The sequence below is a fragment of the Adelges cooleyi genome, unplaced genomic scaffold, assembly GCF_023614345.1.
Source record: "Adelges cooleyi isolate 19-005CV unplaced genomic scaffold, UGA_ACOO_1.1 ACOO_flye_CR_arks_rails_tigmint_CR_PRNA_9, whole genome shotgun sequence".
Classification (NCBI taxonomy): domain Eukaryota; kingdom Metazoa; phylum Arthropoda; class Insecta; order Hemiptera; family Adelgidae; genus Adelges; species Adelges cooleyi.
In genome coordinates, this window is record NW_026096579.1 from 16,680,614 (window position 1) to 16,703,813 (window position 23,200).

At 34.3% G+C, this 23,200-nt stretch overlaps 1 protein-coding gene across 1 annotated transcript; it reads left to right on the forward strand.

Annotated features, from left to right (window-relative positions):
- Positions 1–262: 262 nt before the first annotated feature.
- Positions 263–22,126, forward strand: LOC126846604 (uncharacterized). The gene is made up of 3 exons (XM_050586243.1): positions 263–1,389; positions 18,127–18,836; positions 20,643–22,126. The coding sequence occupies exons 1-3, from the start codon at positions 474–476 to the stop codon at positions 21,210–21,212; spliced, it is 2,196 nt and encodes a 731-aa protein (XP_050442200.1). The 5' UTR covers positions 263–473; the 3' UTR covers positions 21,213–22,126.
- Positions 22,127–23,200: the final 1,074 nt, after the last annotated feature.

Consider the following 23,200-nt stretch of genomic DNA (forward strand, 5'->3'; position numbering starts at 1 on the left):
TCCATTGTATATTTTCACTTTTTTCTAATAAAATATTTTCGATTAAAAGCTTGCCCCATGTGCCTAAATCGTGACGGGAGTGTCACGATAATAACGTTAGGTATAAATATCCAAACACTGGCGTTTTTATTATATCAACAATAATGTATGCATCGAGGACATTTTCCTTATTTTCGCTTGGCAGCGCTGCGCAGCTCCTTTCGAATACATTCCACGAACCGGTACCACCTCCACCTCGTTTGCGGCCATCCGCCGCCTGCTAGCACCTGGAACTTCGGCCATCAGTCGGTCTTCAGTCGTTTGCAAGCGACGTCGGTGTATTTTTTTATTTGATTCTTCATGTCAAGCATGAACCGTGCACGCAACACAAGAGATCGTTTTATATCGATGTGATGAAAGTGTTGTTGATTCGTGTCGAATATTATTACTGTTGTTATATTAGGTATTAAAAAACTATGAGTAGCTGTTGAGAAATGAGTGTGGTGAAAATGAAAAAGGACGTGAAAAAGAGTTCGTATTACGTGTGGTTTCTCGGCGCCCAGGAATGCAACAACGTGAGGGACGTGGACTGCATTGTTCCCATAATATCGGCGTTGGCCGAACGGGAAAGGAAAATGCCGCCGCACAAGTTCACGCTGCAGGTGAGCCACCGGGGCCTGAAAATCGTGCACAACGCCGTGGCCACGCCGTCGTTGCCGGGCGGTAAGATTTCCAAAAGCGACCTGGTCAAGCACCTGATTCCGGACCACGCCATCACCTGCGTGCACCGCGACCAAGACCTGGTGGCCGTCATACTGCTGCTGTACAACCCGGTGACCAAATGGCCGGTGCACGTGCACGTTTATCGGTGCGACTCAGCAGAGACGTCTGCGCTGCTGTCGGGACAACTGCAGACGCTTGTCGACCGACCCGACAACAAGAGAAAGCTCGACGAGATTGAGTCAAGACTGAGCGTGCCCGAGCCGCAGCCGCCACCGCTGCCGCACCGGGACAACGGCAGGCGCGAACGCAAGAGGGAATCTCCGCCGTCGTCGTCGTCCGAGAGCGGAGTTCCCGTGGCCACCGGTCACATGACGTCCCTGTACGATTCGCTAGCGGCCGAGCTCAAGAAAAAACTGGCGACCGGAAAGAAGACAGGCGCGCCCATACTGTTACCGCCCAGGGACTACGACACGGTCCACAGGCATAGGGGAAATCTCAACGGCATAGACCTGAGACGGTGCATGAGCACCAATATTGTCGGCGTCAACGCTGCCAAACAAGAGGCCAGGAGATCCGCGACGAAAATGGGATCCAGCGGCGACTCCAGCGGTATCGGATCCGATCACGCACCCAGCCCCGAACAATACGAACGGGACAACCCCTACGCAGACAACAATTCCTCTTCGGGTAAGAATAGTTTTATTCACTGCGTCTATAGCTGCGTCGTCCTTAGTTTTTCGATATTAGCTCAACCCCCCAATTTGTTGAGGTCCGTACCATAAGTTGTTAACAGAGGGGCTTAGTAATGTTTCAAGTATATAGGAACCGAGTTTACCTTAATAATTATACTTAAGGGTGAACCCTGTCAATTACCGGAGAGAGTGATCGTCTTCAGGCCTTTTAGATTTCAAGTCAATTAAATTGTATGTATAAATTAACCAAAGAGGGCTGATTTTTTTATGTAATAGGCCAAAATGCAAAAAGTGTTGTATCTTCATAATTCGTACTTTTTCCTACTACCAAAATAATATGAACTATGAGACATTCTCAGATATTTATGTGCCTAAATGTTTATTTAAAGCCGGGAAAAGTTGATCACTTTTCTTTGATGGTCTACATTCTACACGCTACCGCTCCTTACTATTGAGTGGATTTTTGATTTGTATCACATTAATAAAATCATTGTTTAACTGTTCATTAAATCTTTTTTGCGTCCCAGAACTTTGCGTATAATTGTCGTAATTGCAGCGTCGTAATTGTATAAAAACATTTCCCACTTTATTTGTTATCGTGCAATCAAATTGTAATCTTAAAAAATATTTACAAAAATCGTTTTGAAATGGTTTAGTTTGTCATTATTCCAATACACATTTGTATTTTCCATGAAAAGGCATGTCCCTTCTTTACTCTGTCCGATGGATATTCATGAAAATTATAATTTTTAACTACTACCAGTCGATATGGTGTAATGTCAATTGTTTGAACTATTGCATCGAAATGATGGGCAGGTCATTTGTGGTGAAAAGTAGTATTGTCCTTTAGTCGATGGCTATTGTACTTGGAAGGTACAGGTGAATAGGATGGATAGTTTGTATGAAAAGGTACGTAAAAAAGGTGAGAGCTATGACACGTTTTGACAACGGACAAGTAGAGGTCACAGGAAACATGGTTGACAGTTAATTGTTAAAAGCCGACTACTGCAGAAGAAATGCGTTATTTACTACTCTCACTCTGTAATTATTGTAGCAATGTGTATATTATACTAATTTTTTCGACGTTACAACTAACGAGTTATAACGATCAAGCCTGAAGGTTTTTTTCATATCTTCCAAGATCACCGCAATGCATTTACCTAGTATTTCAAACAATTGGGGAGTTTTTTTTTTGTTTTTCTCCTAATCAATTATGTCGAGAACTTTCAAAATATAACAATTGAATTTCAAAACGTCTGTTTGTAGGTACAACATGTTGTGTTTATAACATTATCGAGCGCTAGCCACTTTCTTCGTATTGTTACACTTAAATTGATTATATTGTTACTACAAAGGCACAAGGAAGATGCATAATATTAAAACTTCCTGTCTTTTTAAAATTCGTCGTCCTATTGTCGCCGTGTTTAACAGTAAACATTCTTTAAATCCCGGCGGTACACGTTTAACCGTGAAGATCATCGCCGTCGTCTTCGAGTGCCTGTTCTCCACTTGTCAATTACAGAAATATGTACACAAGGACGTAAAGAACCTTTCTCAAGGTTGACATTATGTGTGCGTATGGATGTTTGTATTGTAAACGTTCTACTGGTATATTATTGGCCGCAACAATGCTGTGTCTCGTTCCCGTCTGCAAAACCATATACTATATAGCAGGCACCGAGTGTTTCCATTCTTTATTTTTGACATACATACTATGTCGTTTAGAGTCCGTCGAAAATTTAAGTACCATAGGGGAGGGTTAGAGAAGGAGAGGATAGTGATAAGCATATGGATGAGGTGGGGCTTAGACCGGCGATAAATGGGGAAAATTGATAATAAGTCATAATAAAACCGGTTGAAAAGTGATGACTGCGATAACATACAGAAAATTAGTGGACCATAAGACATATTCGTGATCCACAACGTCTTACCGTCAAAGGAATGAATTGAATTTATTTTTTACTTCTGCGTTAAGTCGCCAAATGTTGGTTTTGGCTTTTAAAATAGTACCCACTTAACAAATCGTCTTAATGTTTACACATAGCAAGTTTTGTAATCCAAGTCGACCAGCTCCGTCGGCGTTCAAACAAGTTTGTTTTCCCTAATGACAACATTATAATAAAGTGTTTCCTGTAATAAATACACCTCATTATAGTGTTACTATTATTAATTACCCAATCGTTTTTGGCTATTAATTAATATAATTATTATTATAACTATAACATTTGTTATCAGATTGATAAAATTGTTATCGTTTATCAACGCACAACGCATCTTATTGCATTCTTCGTTATTATTGTATAATAATAATTTGAACAAATTACCGAAAATGCCGTATTATATCCAAGTTGAGTTTTAAGCAGAGTAAGAAATTAAACAGCGTATAATGAGAAACGGTTTTTAAAACACTGCGGTGCAATGTGGGTCATTGCGACTGTCGTCCTGGATCGAGTCACCCAACCTGATTAAGCACATACACGATAGCGCATAAAACGTCTAAACAGCTGAATAGCATAATGGCTATATAGTATACAGGTACACACTGTGTAGCAACTTTCTAATAACGTTTAATTGGCTATAAAAGAGTAAACCCATTTAAATATGCCGACGTTCTCGAACGTCTTGCAGTTTTTAAGTTGACATTTTTTATAGTTAAAAAAATAAAAATAAATTTTTATCCAGTTTTTTTCGCCAACATTTTGAATTGTTTTATACTTGAGATAAATTCTAATGTGGCGGTTGTAAAAATGTTATTTATAAAATCAATTAGAACCAAAAATCTTTAGGCTTGGTATTGGAGTTTTTACATTATTGCGCTGGAGGAGTCCATTAACGTTCCACTAAAGACTTATGCGGTATAAAAGCTATAAAATCTAAATTAATAAAAACACTTAAGTCAATAAAACAAAAACATTATATTTGATCCAAGAAAAAATAAAAATATTTACTTTTTTTTTATGTTGGTTCAACAACCTGTTTTACAATCTCACTCTCGCCGATTGAAAAAAAAACTCGGTCAGCAACTTTATTTACTAATTTTAAATAATTTTTTTGATCTTAACCTTTTTGTTATTCGGTGACTCGATTTTTAATTTTCATAAAACGCATAATATATACGACCGTTTTGAACGTTTCCGTCCATTAATGTTGGCATTTTATCAAGTTAATATATTATAAATACAAGTTTTCCGTTTTGATTAGCATTCTTGTTCCGTCGGACATTTTTTGTATATATTTTGAACTCATTAACTGGTTCACCGCATCTACTGATGCTGATATAGCATAGCTGTCACGACTCTCTTCGAGTAAGTACTTTAACTAGACTGTTGATAACTTCAGCGCTCAGGCTAGATTATGTGTTTCATGTATACCGCACAATTACTACCTGGTAGTTTTTTATTTATTTTTACTGCTCACAGATGGTAAAATAAAACACATTATTAATAATTATAATTATAAAAAAGGCGAGTTCAAGTCTCGGCTGCAATAACAGCGCAAAACAATACAGTATAATATTAATATGATGAGGCATTTGAACGTTATCCGTCCAAACCCTATTTATTAAACATGTATACACACACACACACACACATACACTTACATATACATGAACAGGTACATCCGGACTTGGGTTAGACAATGAAAACACAATGCACAACCACTCGGTCGGTGCCTAATTATTATGTCCGTTGGATATGTGGGTCGCCGTTGGGCGGACTGACTGCGAGTTGGCCAGAGATGAACACTAGAGTGATAACACACACACACACACTTTCTCTCTATCTCTTATTTTATATTTATAAGATTTTATATTTGTATACTAACCTGTAGGGCGTAAGGCTTGTGCGGCTCTATCGCTCGGGACAGTTTAAATCTATAGTTCGTTTGTAAACGATCTACTCGTCCGACTGAAGAGCTCACTACAATGTATGTATATTATTTATGGAAGAAAAAAAAAATAGATGTATAAAATAAAAAAAATCCCTAGTAAAATCAAAACGGTCGGATACCTGTTGGTTTGTTTTATGCGGGGCGGTGCTGCGCGTCTATTGTGTACGAGATGTCGTAATCGAAGAGAAAGACTGATGAAGTATAAACAGTTTAAAAAAATATATATATATATATTATACATTATATGGCCATTAGGCGGTGTTTTGAGGACGAACATTGTGGAGAGGCGGTTTCCCGTCTCCTTGGCCTTTCTGAGAAATAATTATGATATTATGTCGAACACGGACAGATAAATAATGTTTTTTTTTTTTAACGTGTAACTAATAATTGCAACAACTGCAGCGCGAAATTTGCCAACTCAATATTTTATTTCTATTTAAAGAACATAAACTACACTTGTGTTACGGTGGTTTTTTTAAAAATTATTTTTATATTGTTATCTAATTATTTTCGGTTAATTATTCAAAGTCAACCGTTTAGATAGTTGCGCAAACGGGTAAACAATAAGTGTAACTGTTTAAAAAAAAAATAATTTACGTTTGCCAGTTAAAAGAAAGGCGTTATTGTAGTCGCGTTCGTTCGTGTGTAGTTCTTCCGTGAGATAATTATTACATAAAACGTTGGCTCGTGTTGTTGTTATTTTCCACATCCCGACCGGTCTGATTCCTATTCCACATTTTTGAACTTTTTGTATAGAGTTCATCCGATTCGCATAAAATCGGCTGCCGTTTTTGTGTATAGCTGGCCGCTTATCTGTACATTTCAAAATCAATGCTTGTAAAAAAAATTCATCATAAGCATGCCGAAATTGGTGGTCATCCGACAAACACAAGTTTATATTATGTATATCAACCGACCATCGTGTTCATCAGTCTGTGACCGAATTTCTTTTGGAGTCGGCGATGAAAAAAAAAAAATACCTGACGCGCCGACCTTGAACGTTCGTTCACTCCAATAAAAATATAATATTGTAGTAAAATATATAATGTAATATCCTTTGTATCAGCTCTTCCTCTTAATTTTGGTAAAACTTCCGACACATTCCGTTCCGATAAGTACCCGTAAACGTATAATTTCGTGTATTTCTGTCGACGTTTTCCACCTGCTCCCCGCCCCCCCCCCCACATTTTTGTACCGTATTATACCTGTATTATAATAAAATAAGGATTTAAACGCTGTACCGAGGAATGCGCGTGTAAACCGAATTATCACTTATTATATTAGTCGGTAACGCACTTTTTTTTAATGTATCTATATATATGTGTGAAAAAAATTTGATACGTGTCATTTTGTAATCGATACTCGTCCGGCGTAAGGCATCGTCGTATTGTATTTCGTACAGTGAGAGTGACGGTTCGCCTACTGAATGTATAAATAATATATATTAATATGTATATATTCACGGTTAGGTATGGGATATTATTATACACAACGCTACATACGCGTACATCGTTGTTCAGTAACGGTGCCGGGGCATACCTACCTTGTGGGTGTAACACGGGACGATGACAAATAGTGGTAAACCGGTTTTTTTTTTTATAATTGTTGTTTACATCGTGCAACAGGACGCAATCCTAGATCGTGGGGTCTGCTGGCATGTGTGTTTTAACTATGCGCACAGAGCCCACACAAGCCATGGACGTAAATGGACGTAAAAAGAAAAAAGAGAAGTCACTGCCCAGAAATAGCACTTGAGCGATGGCAAAAATCCCAGTAAATTCTTTAGACTTTCTTCCACGCACGAGACGGACCCATCCTTCGTCGACGACAACCATTATTGTCTATAGTCCATCGTTAAATATTTTATTAGTTATTTTGACATTGAATGTTTATCTTAATGTCTGGGGACGGGATAACTGATAACAAAACTAGTTGATAAAAGAAACGGATGATAAGAGAGTAGAAGGGAAATGTATGTACTGAAACAATGGGGTGATTGGAGATTAGGTTCGGGGATTGGGGATTACACAGGTGGCGACCGAACCACCTGCAGGACAAATCGAGGCGGGTACAAGACAGCTGTGAATTATCCGGTCGCCACCTGTGTAATCCCCAATCCCCAAACCTAATCTCCAATCACCGATCACCAATCACCCCATTGTTTCAGTACATACATTCCCCTTCTACTTAAGAGGTCAAAGGTGATTGATAACAGACAGAAAATCGAATCGAACCGAGACATGTTCTAGTTCCAACGTCTTTCAATATAGGGAAAGATTGATTTTTTACTAGCGGTCGTGTATACATGTGTTTTCTTCTTTTGCACCGCAATCGATTCGATACGTAATGATTTTTTCGATAGTGAGATGTATTTCCGTAATCGCTGTACACGAAAATAATTTAATTAGGAATTCGCGGATCGTATACATATCATTATGTAGCATTGCGCAAGACGCAAAGAAAATCGCATTGACCCGCGCGTTTAAATCTGCAAGCTTGCTGTAACTACGGCATTGTAATACATGTATTTTGATTTTAGTCCCAGAAAAAAACTCTCGTTCGTTGGTTTCTCGATTTTGTACTAAAAAAAAAACCTCTAAAAATATAAAAATGAACTGTCCATTGTATTAGAGGGTAAAACAAATTGTACAACAGATAACATACACAGAGGGGTAGTTTTTGTGATATTATATGTATACCCCTTCCCACCCGTCACTGTTAGTTCACATGATTTTATAACAATGTACCTACGTATCCGACGCATCTGGCAAAAAGGGATTTCAATGCTGAAAACCATTTTTTTTTACACTTTGATCTTAGCCGATAGGCCGAGAAGCGATAAAAACCATTTTTAAAAACCCAGACGTTCCATTAAATGGTAACCCGTTATTTTTCAATCTAAACGTCAAATTAACAAAAAATGACCGTGATCAGTTTTTACTTGAAACATTTTTCACATCTAGTTAATTTTATCAAAATGAAATGCTAATAATTCCAAAACTATTAACTGCGCATCACCTGGACAATTTATTTGCGTATAGTTTAGGATAAAATAAGTCGTTCAGTGTTAGGTTTGCATTTCGTAATTTGTATTACACCTGACCTTACTATTTGTACGGAGTCGACGATGTGTGTGCAAAATTGATTTAAACAAAAAATAGTACATACATCTGTCACTTCAGTCAAGATGGTTACTCTGTAACTTTTGGTAAACGAGCGTTAAAGTTTTTGTTTTGAGAACGCCATTTTTGTACACAATATAAAGACTGTTTAAAATTAGTTATTTTTCTAATTATTGCCAAAACTGAAGGGATATATGCCATTCAACGAATATAATATTGTACAATATAAAAAAGTTATTTAATACAATAAAAATATATTGGCCATAATTATTGGTATAATCAGTGGTTTGTCAAACGGATGTGATAAAACGATGTATACTGCATTGTACAACATCAAAATTTTGTATTATAGAATCGATAAAATATTATGATGTAATGTTTTGTGTACAGTTACAAACGTTGAACTAATTAATTCGTTAAAGTATTTTAGTCTCGCTTGCGCAATTTGCGATGAATTCGTTTAAGAATTTAACATTAACGATAGGCGAGAGATTATAATATGCAACTATCTATTTTTTAATTTATGTGCTCAACTGAGTGTTTAAGGAGTGGTTTGTGTCGATTAGAACGCATTACGCCGGACCATTTATAATAAACAACACACTGAGGCCATTGGCATTAATAAAATTACCTTAAAGTCAAAACAATTTCAATTTTTTCAACGCATCGATCCTGTGTTTTAACCGATTGTTACAAAAAAAAAAAATGTTTAAAATTGCACATATTAGGATTTTTTTTATTTTAACCGAGTTGTGACTTGTTTCTAATTATTAGTAAATTGTTCTTTGCCACGTCATACGCCCCCTATAGCTATTTGCAATATTAGATAATTAATTGATTTATAAATAACTCGAGGGAAATAAATATAAACGGTGATAATACTACACAAAACGACATTAACACGTTATAATATTAATATGTTATAACATTCACAATATTATGACCCTTATGTTTTGTAGTCGATACAATCTGTTTAGTGTGTACGAAATGTGCTTGTGTTTTATTTACTGTCATAGAACTAGGTACGGCACTCTTCTGGATTTCTCCATTCAATAGAAGGCTGTTGTAACAGAGGTCACTTTCGTGTCTGTAATGAAACACGACGGATTAGCTGTACAACAATACCGTCTGTATTATTATAAGATACAGCTTATGAATATAAAGATATATCTATATTATCTTAGGGAGGGAGACTCGGCAATGGGTGGCCTATTTATCGTTTCGAAAAATCAAACGCTATAATATCGTAATAATAAATGATGATGTATTTTATTTGAACATATTATTATATTATACTCAAATGTATTCCCAAGGAGAGCTAAGTAATTAAAAATAATATACGAAGGTGGGCGTGTTAGGCAAGTAGTTTTTATTATAATTAATCGATAGTTAATAAAGTAGATTTTTTGTTTTATAAACAAGATTTCAATAAATATAAAATAAAAAATATGCAATTTTTAACTTATAATTTTTTAAAACTTCAAGTACAAACGCTTCTAGAACGTTAAAAGAGTATGTTTTCATATTGAAACAAAACATGCGTTAACCACAAAACTGTTATATGTGTGTGTATATATAAAAAACTATTTGTGTTTATATAATTTGCGAGTATCAAACAGGAACCTTTTTTTTTTTTTTATTGCCAATAATGTACGGCGCTGCGTGTATGTCTATAATTATTGAGAAAATAATAATGATTTTTGCAAAAAAAATACATAGTGTACTTATAAATATGTGTATTTACTATATACGTTTTGTTATGCACAAACACATAAGAAAATCTCTATAACGATCCGTGTATCTCTCCCATAATATGTAAGTACACGGGGTACGCCGTGGCAAAAAATCAGAAAATAGCAACGCGGTCTTCAGATAGCAAAAAAAAAATAATAATAATAAATAAATCACACGGCCGATGATGTTATAGGGTATTGCACTCTTGCGCTTGGAAAAAAAAATCAAAACATTCGCAATAAAACTCGTTTTCCGTCGCATTTATACCTATACCATACATAATGGATACGCCTACTGATGTATACCTAAATAGATACAAGCGGTGGTCAATTTTGACCGCAAGGCATTAGTTTTCTCTCATAATGATAAAAAAAGTATATTTTTGATATTTTGGCTTCGACGCATTGCTGAGAAAGTATTGGTTTTACAAATTTGACGCGTTTTTTCTTGTACGTCTCACCATAACTGATTAACGGTTACTAGTTAGACCGTTTTTTCATAGTAGGTATATCCTAGTATATACTTTGTCTATAGATTAGAAACCGTATACCTAAAAGATGTTTAAAGACTGAAAATGGAAAAATCCAAACCCTTCCTTTCAATAATCTAGAAAATTACGCTAACAGCTATAATTAATAACACGAATGAGTTTTTCGACTGAGGAAAAAAATAACCAATAATTTTATCCAAGATTGTTTTTTAATAATAAATTGGCTATATCTTATGGTACCTATAAAAAGGTTCACGGTCGTCATGAAAACCAATACTTGATTAACCTCAACAATTAATCGACATAGGTTATGAATGTATTTATTAGTATGAATTTAAAAAATAATTAAATTTTTTAGAATAACAACCAGTTTTAGTGGTTGTTGGTAACTACAATTTTATATATATATATATATTTATTTTTAAAAATAGTATGACTGACAATAGTCCGTGTAACTACATTTCTATAAAAATTACATATTAGCTAGGGATTTTACACAACAACTAGTATTTTTATACCGTACGAGTATTAACAGTTAATAATAACTATTTAAAGTCTTGGATTAAAGCAACATGATTGGTTCAACAAATTTTAAATACGGTTTATGAAGCCTATAAAGTTATGTGCAAACAAGTCTGTCAGTTTGTTGTCACCTTACTTAGTTTATGTATGATATTAAATTAAGTGTGTCTTAGCGGTAAATTATTTAATTAAATTGTATATCATTTGAACATTTTTTGTTATTAATATTATTTAATTTGGAATTCAAACGTCAACCTATAAAATGTCGGATTTCTCTCGTTCATTTGACAAGTTTGCATTAAAATAATTGAGGTTTATATACATATTTTGTCATTTTATATCGTAAGACATCTATTTATACTAAATGCTTATTAAATCAAAAATGACTTGCTAAAACTGATGAGTGATGACTAATCGATAACTTGTATATTGATTAATTCCTTACTTAACATTAGTAAAAATTTTAAAAGTTAAGCTAAAAAGGGAAGTGTGGCCAACTATAGTAGAGTCACAGGTAAAATTAATATGATTATGCCACACTTGTCCCACACCAGTAAGTACTTGCATGTTATAATCCCTGACTAGTCAACATTTTCTGTATGTCTTGTTTTAAAAGTCAATAAAATAATATATACCAGAGTAATAATATATGCCAGAGTGACAATTATTATAACCACTATTTCACAAAATTAATGACTTAAAACTGGTAATGCTAATCAATCGCGTTATATATTACTCATGATGTCATAATAAGGAAACAAAATTGTAATATGTAGATTACTAATTAAATGTAATTTTTATACAGGGTCTGAAAAAATTGAGATGCATATTTTTTCTTAAATACAAAAAAGTACAATACTATCAAACTACTATAAGTAAATTTAAATTTTAACTAGAATTTCCGTATAAAACATTTACATTTTAACTCATTATAGTTTAACTCATTCGTTAAAAGTTACACACTTGATCAACCTTAAAAATTGTCGATTTTTATTATTGTGAAAAAATAAATTTACATATGTCTCACTCGACCTATTAAAGTCTCGTCAAAGCCCGTAAGAATAATGTTTCAAGTTTCAACTAATAAAAACATACCTACATCGTTTCAGGTATATTATATGAAATGATTACTAAATGCATGAGTAAAATCTAGAAAGTAGATACAAGTAAATTTATAACGTCTCGGCGAACTTAAAGTAAATTGTAATACTGTACTTAATGTTTTATCATAAAACGTTGGCCAACAAAACCTTTTTATATCTGTAGTTGTCTTCCAGTTTTTCACTCAGGTCTCAGTAATAATTTTGAAATTTAACGGCGGTCTACATAATATAAAACATTTGAGATGATATAGTCTGTGAAGTGGAATGACGATAACTGATAAGAGGAAATCGATAATCTCTGAAAACCCGATAAGAGCTAATTGATAAGGCAATCGGTTGATAAGAGTAGGCTCCATAACATGTATGGCCGAAGGCGCCATAACAAACGTTTATGATTCAGGGTCTTATGGATTTTGTCGGTTTGTTTTTTTAACAGCTTATTCAAATTTGAGGCTATGAATGGGCCATACCATATATTCGGTGTCGTGTTATGCACTCAGTTTGGTCTGTATCTCTGGAAACCCCTTCAAAGGCCTAAGCAGCGCTCTTAAGTATCTGTTTTTTTTTTTTGCTTACACTTGACTATAATTTTTGTATCTTGCGGCTCTACCGTTATTATCATTATTATTTATTATTTGCTATTTATTATTAATTTTAAACGACCATCGGCAACGAGAGTCGGCGGTATTATGTGTACACACTGGCGATACTTTCACACTACACGATTCTTCATATACGGCCGCGGCGGAGTCATAGGTCGCCGTCGATTCAATGAAAACGGCCGTCCTTTCGACGGTAATGATGAAGAAAAAAACCGTCTGGAGAGAAAGACACGGCTAAGCTATATTATATATATATATATATAACATTATATATATACTTACATTTTTTTTTATAAAACAATTTTTCTTTCTATGCCATCAACACGCGTTTACACGAGTTTTCTATCGCGCTTTATAACAATCCATGAAACGATACACGATGATTTTATATTTTTTTGGCCGACACCGTGCAAAACGTTTCATCGGTTGCATATTACAACAATAATGATAATAATAATAATATCTTAATTCTTCTAATACTATAATAAATACTATGTGTTGAGCGTAATATACGGAATATTATACGGAATAACGCGCCGTAACCGACCTGTCATAATGTGTACACTGTATATACATATATATATATATAATATACAGGGTGGTACATTTAATGCAAGACACTAAATATCTATTCAAATAATTGCAATTTTGTGGTTTTTCTTTTTGAAAATAACGTTGTTTATACAATATTATAAAATTACTAAATATTTATATTTTTTTTTTTAGTTCTGTCCCCAGAGCTCTATCGACTTTTGATAGAATTTAGAACGGGAAGTGGAGTGTGGTTGAGTATTGCATATATGGTTAAAAATAATAGATATTACACCCCACTCTTCCTAACTTTAAAAATAATCGTTCAATTCTTGTCGACAATTCTTATTTGGTTTTAAAAGTTTCGATAGAACTCTAGTACATTTTAATATTGTTTAGGTACTGTAGAATATAAAATATAACATTAACAAAAATGTCTTCCGTAAATAAAAACTACAAAATTGCAATTATTTTCAAAGAAAACAACTATCTACTGAAGTTCATTGGAATTATATCTACAATAAAATATGTTCTCATTATGTATCATTTAGAATCAATAATGCATAATATTATAATGTATGTATACAGTACAACAACGTGTACCGGTGTACTTTATTACTTTAATAGTAAGTAGATAATATATTAATATGCTATATTACGTCTAGTAATAATCATAGTCGTATTAAAATCATACAGACACGTTTCTCGGGTAAAATTGTAATTACACTCGCCGATTTATACTTATATCGATCGTAAAAAAAATATATGAAAATAAAAAAGTAACATGAGCTGCAGTTGAAGTGTATGTGCTGATGCATGCTTCTATGCTCATTCGAATAACGGTTGTAACCGCGTCTCGGAGCACTTGTATTATTATTATTATACAAAACTCATCTAGTGCACTTTCTCCGTATGAATTTTCAGACACGTCTACAAAAATAAAAAACAAATTTCTAATTATTGTTCGCGGACGTTTGAAAAAAGATTTGATCGATTATTATTATTCCGTTTTGTGTAGGTATACCAATAATAATAATGATAATAATATAAGATTATAAAATATAATAGGTTACACCATGCGACCTCTACGTTCACACCTCCACTCGCGTGCCCAAATACAAATTTCAAAAAAATCCGCACGCTTATTGTAGAACACATATAGAAACGCTAAGCGCTGATTTATAAAAATATCATTTCAATATATATTAATTTAATCCATTCGTGTAATAGCATTATTGCGGATCCGAGGCTCTCTTTGGCTTAGGGCGAAAGTTACACGTTTTCTTTGGTCTTCCAAAGTAAAAAACAATTCCAATTTTAGAACCCATAAAGTATTTATTTACTAAATAGTACAAGTATTTAAGCGTATGTTTATCAGAAAGAGGGGACGAATTTCTCTAGTTATGGATGTCCAAAAGGAGGGTACAGAGTAAAACTACCCTCCCCCACCTATATTTTCTGCGTTCATCTTTTTGAAAAAACGTACAACTAACATATTATTATAATATTACCATGGTGGTTATTTTAATAGAACTATAGTAATATTATATCTATACAACTACCAACTTCGAGAACAGACGCAATTTGATAGACCACGAGTGTGCTTAACACCCTTAGTTTTAAAATTAGCACACCCCTAATTGTTTGTGTTACTACCATAAGTAACTAGAAGATAGGTTTTTTAATAGTTTCCAGTGCTTAAGTATCTCCCACTTATTTAAGCGAAATTGCGCCCCTGTTTTGAAAACATTTTTGGTGTTTTTATTGTAATTTTTGCTTCATTCAGGCTAGAACAGTTCAGATCATAATTTTTTTTTAATAAAACAATAAAACTATTAAGTACCTATACTATATATTTTATACTTCACCGAGTCACAGTACTAAGCTACAGTATTGTTGTGGGACATTGTAAATATTGGGCACAATTTCATTATTATAAATAGTTATTTTGTTCCTTCTGAAAGAGGAAGAGTAGCTTTTTATTTTTAAAATTCCCAAAACGTCCTCTCCCCCCAATTTGAGGTATTTTCAACACTCAAAATCGCGTTTCACAACTAGCTATACCGGTGAGCTTAGTATATATGTATCTATATATGTAGATAGAGTAGTCACACCTTACGGCCAAGGCCCAAGTTTCTACCTAGTTCGTATTATTGCCAATCGATAGGTACAGTATAATTTAATACGTTAGGTTAACCCACCTGTTATGGAATTATTGGTTTTGTAATCATTTTTTAGATCGTTGCAGGGCGATATCCAGCTGGTTTTACACCACGTCGAATGGGATAATTTTTTTCGCGGTTTTGTCTAAGCCAATTTTTACATGTTTACTCGATATTTTTATTATTATTATTACGATTAGAGCTGTTGTTTTGAGGCAACCCGGTGAACGCAACGACCTCTTTCTCATGCCCATTCGCGGCTACCAAAACAAACGTCAAAAAAAAAACAACACCGTGCGAAATGTGCCGCATTAAACGATTAAAACACAACTACCATTGTTTTAAACTTCTTAGCGAGCCCATTATAATATTATTTACTTGCGTGCAATCGATCCGTACCGACCGGGTGTTCGTTTATCGCGTACGTTTGGGTTTAACCGGGGGTACCGTAATGGTTTTTGCGGTTACCGGTTACTGGTTACCGATATACATATACTATATTATTGTAGCCAGTATACAATATCTATGGCATCAGCTACGTACGGTGTGTGGTGCGAGTAAGATTTATGTGGATCATTATTTTCGGTGACGACACACAAGAGAAAGGATTTCGCGGGCCAAAGTAATACGCGTTGTGGGTATGTATGTATGTACTTATGTATAGGACTGTGGATTTCTAGGTGATCGACCCGTTAAAACCGGTTGGCAAAATCGAAAAAATGCTACTTTGATCGCCGCGAGACCACACTTAAGTTTATTAGGTCGTCGGGCGCAATTTTTTCGCATTCGTGCCTTAATATTTTTCACCTTGGTGCCCCAATTATTGGGTCGATATCGATATATAAAAAAAAAATTGTGTTTAAAATTGATTCAAATTAATTACAAATTAACGCAATACAACGTGTGAATAATGCCAATTTGCGATTCATGTATTTTGTTTAACCCGTACCGTATCGACAGGGTTTCCCAGACCCAGAGGGATATTAAGTTGCGTTGTGTTGGCAACAGCGGTGAAACGGTAAGGGTTAAAATTAGCTTCGGCTCATGCTTTGAATTTTATTTGAAATTCGAACAACGTTTTGAAACAAACAGTAAATATAACACAAAAGTTATAACTTAAAAATTCCAATATTAAATGTAGTAAATAATTTTACATTTTAAAAATTACATAAATAGTGCAAATATATTATTCACGAATAAATAAGTCAGATTGGCAAGTGCTAATAAATGCTGTTACGGTCCACTAAATCTGTTCAAAACGAAATTTCATTCTTAAAACGTAAAAAAAAACATAAAATATATATATATAAATCTACCGATCATTTTTTACCAGTATTTCAATGCTGGTTTAAATAACAAAATATTACAACTGGAGTTATTTTCAATAAATTACTTGATGGATGAATCGGCCTGAGGTTAAACTGGGCCTAACCGGAACTACAAACATTTTATTATTGTTACTATACGCTGTTAGATGTGATGAGAAGTAAAATATATTACAATGAGAAATTGATGCTGAACATCATGCCAATCATTGTACTGCACTTAGCGGTTAACGATGGGACTCGGCGACTCTGTCTGTTCATAGGAAACACATTCAATAAGTACACATCAATATACATTTAACTGCGAATAAAATATATTTTTTTTTTTTACGACATTGATGTTTTTAATAGAATTTATTTTCGACATAACCTACATCAAGTCCATAACCTACGTTTATGAGAATTGAAAACCTTTAGTCGTTAAAAACCGGTCTTTCGGGGGGATTAGAAATTCTAGCACAATCATCATTGTGATGTACGATAAATAGTATAGAAATATAATATTAAAATATTTAAATAGGTTTGAAATTTAATATCCTACTTTGAAAATATTGAGATTATGAGTATCGAGTACCGGACTAACTTAACTCTGAATATATTAAAATTAGTTTATGGTACCTGACAATAATTACTATTATGTTAGTGTATTTCTTAAATTAAAAAAAAAAACACCATCTCGGTAAAAGAAAACAATTTTATTTCAAATAACTCGTAATGGTCAAATACATTTTGTATATTTGTTATTTATAAACAAACAATAATACAATGTTAACATTAGTGGCAAATCTATGGATATTTATGGTGAATGTAAGGAGGATAATGGTCTAGGATAATTCGGACGAGTGAGAATGGAGCGGTTTTCGCCAAAACGTAGTCTAGATAAGATGTGTGTGTGTGTGTTTCTGGTAATGTGGAATATTTGGAACATCATCTGCGGTTCTATTGTAAGAGGGAAAATTCGTACGGAAAGTATTCCAATAATCGAGCGGCAATTTATTGGCTTAGTTTTCAAAGGAGGTCACATGACTGTAGTATATTACCCATACATTACTCGAAATGTTTTCTTTTTCAACGTCATGTAGCTTAACAACAACAGGCCTTGAAGTCCCATCGATGCCATTGTGAGAAGACGGTTTCTTGACGAGTTAACGCTTTCGGTTAGCTTGAAGAGAAGACGTCGACTACATTATTTTTGAGACTTGTGATGCGACGAGACATTAACGGAAATGGTTTTTATTTTTATTTTGCAGATGACGACTGGAACGCCGGTTCGTTCGAAGAACCGCTGTTCGCCAAGTCCGCGGCCGAACATCCGGTGCCTAGAGTAAGGAGACAGGACAGCGGCGTGGACAGCAACGCTAGTCCGGTGACGTCGACGGAAAAAGACTACTATGGCAACAAGCAGGAGCGCGTCGACGGCAACGATTTCCGGAAACAAACGATTGCGCCGGACATCCGGGAAAAGTACTCGGATCGCAACGTGGCGCTGGTCGAGCCGAGACCTCGGAAAAAGAACGATGCGACCAGGAAGCCGACCGCAGCGCCCGAACAACGTCGGAAACCGGTGGAAGTCCGACAGCGGACGCCTTCGCCGGACCGGACTTCCGTCAAAGATACTCCCAGAGATAGGTTCAAAGACGCTAAAGAAAAATTCCTCATGCTGGAGAAAGAACGAATCGACGAGCAGAGGTCGGCCCTGAAAAAATGTCTGGAACGACAACGGAAAGAAGCAAAGCCCGCTATGATCCGAGAGGCGGTGAGAGGATCTAGGAATAGTAATTGGTCCAAGGCCCACGACTCCGACGACGAAGTGGATCGCCCTAGTAGATACGTCGACGAATACGACGAGGAAGAGGTTCACAGGGGGGACAGGAGACTCAGCTGTTGCAAAGAAGATTGTGATTACGACTACGAGGACTATCCAAAACCAGTAGCCACTAGACGATCGAGGATCATACAAGTAATTATTAACCTTGCCTAAATAAACATAACTAAATCAAACTCGACTTAACCTAACCAAACCAAACCAAACTTTACTCTTAGCGGTAGTCTACAGTTTTAAATTAGCCACGGATATCCGCCTAGAATCAAACAATTCCCGGATTTATTTTTAGAAAAATTTCTGGTTTGTATGTTTTAAAGTGTTATTTATTAGTATCGAAAGTACGTATAATTTTACAATCGAAAGACCTAAACATCAAAACCCTGACTAAATAACTGCACTGTAACAAAATAATTGCATTCAATGTGTATATTTTGGATTTGCTTCAAATAAAACGAGAAATTTTGAAAAAAAAATCGTTGAAATTGACCGGTTGACTTATAGTAATAGTTGATTAACATCCCGGTTATTCCAAGAGAATCGAACAGATGTCCCAAAATCGCTTGTTTTAACGTTTAAAAAACTCATAAAAATATTAACTTTCAACTCGTTTAATGCCCAACGCTTAAGTTGTATGATTATTTAAAAAAAAAATGTAGTTCAAATACCTTTATTGTCGTTTTATAAGAAAGCATATAAAAGTTTAGTTTTGTTATTTGGCTCTCTTCTAATAGATATTATAAAATATATGGTTTAATTGAACGTGTTAACGCAGATCACCGCTTTTTTAAAATAATATTAATTTTTCTTATTTTACCATTTCTGGTGAAACCGGCGAAACACAAAATAAATAAGTACCGCAACATCTCTTTAAGTTTTCACATGCCATCATATTGTTATAAATGTATGTTATCATGCTCAACGCTTATTAATTACATGATATCAATTAATGAGCACTTGTAAAAATTATAAGGTAGCGAAACGATGATAATTGTTAACTAAATGTCTGTTACTAACACAGACATGTGTATTATAGTCTCATTATATTAACTATAAAATAATAATGATAACAAATTGCCTACCTAAATTATTATACTTTTACCATCCAATCGTTTTGTGTGTACTTAGAGAATTTCTCTGATGTGTTTTAAAAAAACTTCATCGTGTTAATTTTTCTTTCAAAAGTGAAAAGTGCAATAATAGATATTTTTTAGGTCCATTGGTCGGAGGAGTTGTTTCTCAACTAACTAACTTCTCTTATTCTTGAAAGTATAACACCTTGACCAGCAAATAGCAATGTATGCTACCTACATATTATATAAATAATATTAAAATCATATTTAATAGCCCCGAAATTATTCTTTAGAGCCAACAGAAATATTAATTATGGAGTCAGAGTCATATCTTGCACCCGTGTTTAGGGTCAAAACAATATCGTTAATACGATTATATTTTAGTGTTTCATATTATATTTATTATACATTTTTATAAGAAAAAACAAAATACCGTTTATTCATACTTTGTTAATACCAATTGATTCCTCGTTAGAAATTATAATATTTCAAATAATTTATTATCTATAATAAATATGTATATTTTGGTTCAGTTGCTAAAAATGATTTGATACACTAAATACAAATGTATTTTAAATAATTATTTGTTATTTAAATCAAAACTATTCAGGTTTAATTCTCAATAGTATACAGGGTGATTATTTTAACGTAAAATACTCATTTTCTCCGAAAAAAATAGCGGTTTTCTAATTTTTTTTTTATGTTTTTTACAATGTTAGAATAACTTTTTTATTTATTTTCTGGAGATCTATCAGTATAAAACCGCATTATTTTAAAAGAAAATGAATGTCTTACGTAAAGTTTATCACCTGTACATTATATAATTAACTATATTAATATAGTGAACGGTTTTTTTTTTTGTCCCAAACAGGAAGAACTCGAACCCCGATCGGTTCCGAGGAGCTATTCTGACGATTACCTAGAACAGAACAGTATTAACTACAGGCCGTCGTCGTCGGACGTAAGGTACGGTAGTCCTCAGAGGCGAACGGTCGAAGTGCCCAGGGCCGCGCCCAGGCGAAACCACTTCGGCAACGACGCTGCGCCGCGGTCCGACTACAAGCGGCGGTCCACGGCCGCCTACGAAAACGCCGGCAGTAGTTCCGGTTACGGACGACACTGGGACGTCGGCACGTCGGAAGGCGGCCGGCGGGACGACGTCGATTACAAACGACGGTCGGAGGCGTACGCGTACGACGACCACCGCGGCGGCGAGCTCAGCGGCGGCTACGGCAGACGCGACATGGACAAGCGGACTAACGAAGACGTCCCGGCTTACCCGATGGATGCGGCCCCGGTGTCGCCCAGGTACAGGCACAGTTACGCCGAACCGTACCACAGGCGCCACCATCAGCCGCCGCTTTTGCCTCCACAAGATCCGTTGTACCGGCAGCATCACGTCAACGGCAGGATAGGCATCGCAGCCATTCACCCTTATTGATGCGACGATGATTTAATTAACATACTTTGATTTTATTATAAATAAACGTGTGTGTAAGCAATTTTTAGTTGTTTGGAAGCTTTCAGAACATGTCAATGTGTTGCGAAATAAACGCAAACACTGTTGTTTAATGAGGGTGTATTAAAAAAAAAAAATGCTTTAAAATTCACAATTATGGTCCATAGTTCTGAAGACTTTTCACGAGTATCTACTTAATATATTACAGTGAGCTGACCAGGATTTATTTCCGAGAAGGTTTATAATACCTTCCCCGTTCGGTTGTGTCACTACAACCTAGTAGTGTTATCCACCAACTTCTTACCTAAGCAGCCCCTGCATGCTCAACAACCTTGAATCGAATAAAATTTGGGGAAAATATAGAAGAAATTAAACTGTTTCCGGACCATCAACAATATTGTGCTAACTGAATTATTGTGTAATAACATTGTTTGTGGTGTAGACGGGCTTGAAATCTGATTATATGTTTGTTTGTTTATGATTATTTGAAAAACTTTTTTAATTATTTTACTCGGACAATATTAACTGTTGTGTTATGTGCCAAGAGTGACTTTGATGTGTCGTCGACACTGATAAAAGCTTGGTGAATTATGTTTTCCGAGCTCTATGAATTTGTTAATTTTCTTTTATCTTTTCATCTTTATTATTATAATATTTGTATTTTATTTTAACAACTTGTGATTTATATGTATTGTGAAATACGCGCTATGTTGTGGTATTTAAGCTATTGTTTTGTTGAAATTCAAAAAGAAATAACAACTGTAAATAATCTTTATATTATACATAATATTACCGTGATTTTATTAGGTATACATTTTTGTGAAATTAACACAACCTTTTGACTGTACCCGTACCTTTATAAATATGTTATGTATTTTTCATTATAGCAATACGAACAATAGTATTACAATATAATATAACCAATACATATTTTTCGTTGATTCTATAAAATTGTGGTTATTTTTTTTTATAAAACTCAAAACATTCATTCTATGTGTATAATGTGTATTGAGGATATTGATATGAGATAATTAGAAAAAAATCGTATGAAATATGTGTATATACCTACAAAAAAAAAAAAATTAGTAAACCTATAAAAATAAATAATAGATAATAATTATTATCAATAAAAAATATTATTAATTATATTGCGATTATAAAAAAAAAAATTTAAGCTTGCTTGACAGCTCTTGTTTTTTTTGAAAATTATATTTGCTGTTAATATTTTTGATAATATGTATTGTTTTATATACACTTGTAAAGCAAAGGATTGTTTTGAAGAAAAAAAAATGGCATAGTATGCCAATAAAGAATGTGCTAGTAAAATTCAGGATTTAAACTATTTTTTGCAGTTGCCTATGTTTAACCCCTTAAAATATATTTAAACGAGTGCCATAAGTGTTGTGCATTTATAACGTTTTCAGGCGCAAATTTAAAAGCGGCCAGGAGATATTTGTTCAATAGTTTGTTTTACATCATCATCAACAATAACCGTCAATTGTAGTTTTTCTTTTTAGAGATTTTCGACTTAGTACAGTGTGTTTAATAACTTAAAATAGGTAGTAAGTTCGTGTAGTGTAAACATATTGTTTACACTAGCAACGCTGGTATGTGTTGTTTAACGTGCATGCATATTAAATCAATACTAACAGATATTGTAAGTTTAACAGTATACAAAAAATGTCCTGAACTCTGTAAAATGTGTCTTAACGGCAATTTTTATCGATATGTGTAAAACTGAGAGAATTACATAAAACACAGACATTAGCCGATACGAATGAACAATATAATCGTTGACGAGTATTAGACCGCAATAAATAGGAAAATTAAAAACTTCTTTTATGTCGTTTAATAAAATTAATATCACATTCACAGAATTAAAATTTAAAAAAATAACACAAGTTTTCTATAGGAAATAAGTCATTGTAAAACTAATTTGCAGAATTGAAAAATATATTTTTAGTTATAAA